This window comes from Cucurbita moschata, unplaced genomic scaffold, assembly GCF_002738365.1.
Source record: "Cucurbita moschata cultivar Rifu unplaced genomic scaffold, Cmos_1.0 Cmo_Scf00017, whole genome shotgun sequence".
In the NCBI taxonomy this organism is placed as follows: domain Eukaryota; kingdom Viridiplantae; phylum Streptophyta; class Magnoliopsida; order Cucurbitales; family Cucurbitaceae; genus Cucurbita; species Cucurbita moschata.
This window is the reverse complement of record NW_019268533.1, coordinates 2,918,621-2,922,483: the sequence shown is the minus strand read 5'-3', so window position 1 is coordinate 2,922,483 and position 3,863 is coordinate 2,918,621. Positions and strand designations below refer to the sequence as shown.

The 3,863-nt window shown below is 35.4% G+C and overlaps 1 protein-coding gene across 1 annotated transcript in view; it reads left to right on the top strand.

Moving 5' to 3' along the window:
- Window positions 1-3,863, top strand: part of LOC111455365 (LAG1 longevity assurance homolog 2-like) — a 5,966-nt gene continuing 2,103 nt past the window's right edge. Inside the window, exons 1-3 of the mRNA XM_023096996.1 lie at window positions 1-371; window positions 2,105-2,313; window positions 2,577-2,732. Of these exons, the coding sequence (XP_022952764.1) occupies window positions 255-371; window positions 2,105-2,313; window positions 2,577-2,732 (482 nt within the window). The 5' untranslated portion in view covers window positions 1-254. The remainder of the gene's footprint in view (window positions 372-2,104; window positions 2,314-2,576; window positions 2,733-3,863) is intronic.

Here is a 3,863-nt window from a genome sequence, read left to right as displayed (position 1 = left end):
ACGAAGAGATCTCAACCTCCACTTCCTGCTTATTCTCTTCCTCCTTCCATCATTGAATTTTCTCAAGCTTTTCACTCACTCCTCCAATCACCTCTCTGCAAAAGTTAGGGCAAAATTAGATCTCTAAGGAGGAAGCTTGTTCTACGCTCACCTCCGCTGGTTTCGGTGTTTTCATTCGAAGTTGTTTCAGCAAACTTTTCTTGTTTTTTTGTTGTTCTTTGTTTTTCATGCGTCTCCTTTAAATTATACCTGCAATGGACTCGATATGGAGCCACAGGAGCGCGCCAGAGGCTTTACATTTTGTCATCGCCATCCAGTTCGCCTTTAGCTTCTTTGCCGCGAGGTTCTTACTCGACAGATTCATTTTTCGTGTGAGTTTTCGAATTACATTTGTTTTCTGTTTTTTTTCTTATTTTACACTTCTATAATGCAATTTTGTTTCGGCTTGCTTTTGTTTATGCCGTGCTTTGTTTTATCAGTTAGTTTGCGAATGATTTTGATGTGGATTCCGATCGTTCATTAGTGGATAGATATATGCATTCACGTCGCTATGTATAAATATATATTTATTAGTCGGTTTTCACCTGGATGAATTGTTTAATGCGATGGTAGATAATAACTGAAGGCGAGATGGAAAGCTTTAAATGTCTCTGGCTGTGCTACTTGCTTTGCTTTTTATATTTCCTTTATATGTGATACACAAAGAACGTCGTACTCTAATCTTTTATCTCGGGAGAAGATAAGAAGAGCTTGGCTATGTTATTCTGGGTGAATTTCAAATGCTAGTTCTTTACTGAACTGAATTGGTGGTGTTTTCTACATTTACTCAGTTTGGTCGTCTTAATATAGAGCATCTGGTGGCAGTGCTTCGGTGACTTGACCAGACAAATATTCAGTTGATAAGTATCAGGATTTTTTTTCTCAATAAACTTCAATGAAGACGCCTTGGAAAAAAGAATTTTCAATGAAGACAAGTGAATGTTTAACATATTTACGAAGCAAGGAGTTCAGTTGGTCATTGTGATGAAATTTTAGAAATACCACCTTTGTCTTGCTAGCTAAATTTCAGACGACAGCCAATTCCAACAGCAAAAATGGATGCAAGAGAAAAGGATTCTTGACTGGCTTTTATTTAGAGGAATGGAAGAGCAGAAATAGAGGCGTCAGAAAAGTAGGTAGAGGGAAACATTGAAGAGGTTAGACAACAAACCTCCTCCCACCTATGCCATTTGTGCTCAAAACATCATCCAAATACTTTTAAGCTAGTGGAGTTGAATAGGATTTCCTGCCATGACTCAACTCATTAGAGCTACAATCTAGCCCAAGTGTTGGTTGAAAAGGGCACACCAGATAAATTATTCCAACCCTTGGTAGCCTCCTTACAATGATTACAATTATGATAAAAGAAATATGGTAGAGGTTGAAAGGATGAATGAATTTACGAGGAAGAGGTTAAATTAGACCAACCGCTAAAGTTACCAAAAAAATGCAGAGCCCATACTCTACTGTCCCCAAGTTGATGATTGTGATTAGCCAATGACAGCATTATGTCCTTGGAGTGTCCCTTTTCTACTGAAAGAACGGAAAGCCCACACTCTATTATCTCCAAATTGATGAATGAGATGACAACATCTTTAATTGTCAATTGGCTTTATCAGAGTGAAGCTTCGTGCTTTGCACCCTACTGTCCGGATGCACTCAAATGATAAGAAGAACAAGTGGATTATAACTGTAATAGAGCTAAAGAAACAAGTCTAGTTTTCATTGAGTTATGTTTGGAAAAATGCAAACATATTTGGTTCACTTTTAAAATTCACATTGTTATCTGATTAACATTTTTGTTCAATGAAATGTGGAAAAACTTAGTTAAAAGTAAAAATATGACTGAAAAAACTGTTGCACACCATAGAGCTTCTCTCTGAAGATCCTTGGTAAAGCATTTTGGAACTACAGTTTTTTTCTTAGTCACTGCCAATTGGAGGAACTTTTTTGTATTCCTTGTCACCCTTTTTCTATTTGGTTCTTTTGCATTGTCAACAAGATTTCTCTGTAATTTATTAAGAAAGGGGAAGTAAAAATGTTGTTCTACGTGTTCCGTATTCAGAGGTTTGCCATTTGGCTGTTGAGCAAAGGAGCTGCTCCACTGAAACTTGATGAGGCTACCCAGTCAAAGATTGTAAAATGTTCGGAATCAATGTGGAAACTAGCATACTATGGAACTGTTGAAATATGCGTTCTAAAAATTGCATACAACCAACCATGGTTTAGAGATTCAAATCAATACTTCAAAGGCTGGCCAAATGCGGAGTTGCAGTGAGTGGTTTACATGCTTTGATGTTAATTTAAGTGGGTCGGTGTCTTCTGCTATCTAGATTACTTCTCCTGAATAATTTTTTTAGATTTCCTTTCCTTCTCTCATTTCTGCATTTGGGCTTTTTCCTCCACTCTTTTTCTTCCTTACTATGGCAACTTTAGTGGTAAGAAGTTGAAATTTTTACTTTTTAGGTATAATACATTCAAATGAAATAAAGCTTTTTAGTTGTATATGAACTGATCCCTTTCATCTCTTTTTGCAGACTTCCTCTAAAATTGTTGTATATGTGCCAATGTGGGTTCTACTTATATAGCATCGCTGCACTTCTTATATGGGAGACTCGGAGAAAGGATTTCTCCGTCATGATGTCTCATCATGTAATTACTGTTATCTTGATCGGATACTCATATATTACGAGGTATTCTTAAAGTTGTTATTATAGGAGTTCAACATAGTAGTGTTTACTAATAACTAGGAATATGTTGGTGGCCATTTCACAGATTGGGAAAATCATGCCAGTGTCTGTTTCCCATTTATGATTTTATGTGCCTAGTTATATTGTTGCTGGGCTTCATTTTTTTTTTTTCACTTGGGAGAGTTGACCACCTGTCTTAAGACCCTGTAACTTTTGATATAGAATAGATCAAGGATTCAAAGTTGTGTGTCGAAGGCTATATATAAGAATTATTGCATTATTTGTGGCCTATTCTCTCTCATCATCTTTCTCAACTTTATCTTCATATGACATGATACTGATCTGTTGTTTTGAGTACTTGTAGAAGCACCGTCTTTAATTTTCTGTGGAGTCAATTAAGTCTGTATATTTTTGGTTCTGCGTAGTACTTCATTTAATACTTTTACTTTGACATTTATCATTCTAGTACCTATTAATGAGGTGATGGAAACCTTCTGAATTGAAGTTTATCTTACGAAAATCCTGCATTACTATGGTTGTCCTTCTCATCCTAATTATGTGTTGAGTGCATATACTGTTATTGAAAGATTGAAATGTGCTTTTTGACATAGTTTGCAGAACAACATTCTTGTCGTGTATCATTAAATATGAAATTAGAGCATGATATGAGAACAAGGAGTGACTTTAAATCTCTTATTTTCTTGAAATTTTTTGTTTGGATCTTTATGGAGTTCTTTCGTTTTTCTTTAAAACTAGACCAAACAAGGGCTTTCACATTTTCACTCAAATTTTGATGAATGGATGCCCGTTCCCTTTTTCTGGACTTTTACTGTAGGACCTGATGGTAGTTAATGATAACCCATTAACAACAAGGATATAGATATCGACTACGACAATGGTATTTACTCATGAATGATAGAGGGAGTTATGCAAATATGAAAATAATTTGGAGTTTCCATATTAGAGTTAGTTTTTCTTTTTATTATTATTTTCTTAAAATTCTACTTGGATTGAATGAAATGCTAAAACTTCCTCATGACAAACAAAAGTCTTGAGATGTTATTATTTTTGGATAATGTACACACCTTATGGCCTCAATTTGGGGTTCCTCGAGCTTTTTTTTTTTTTTTTTTT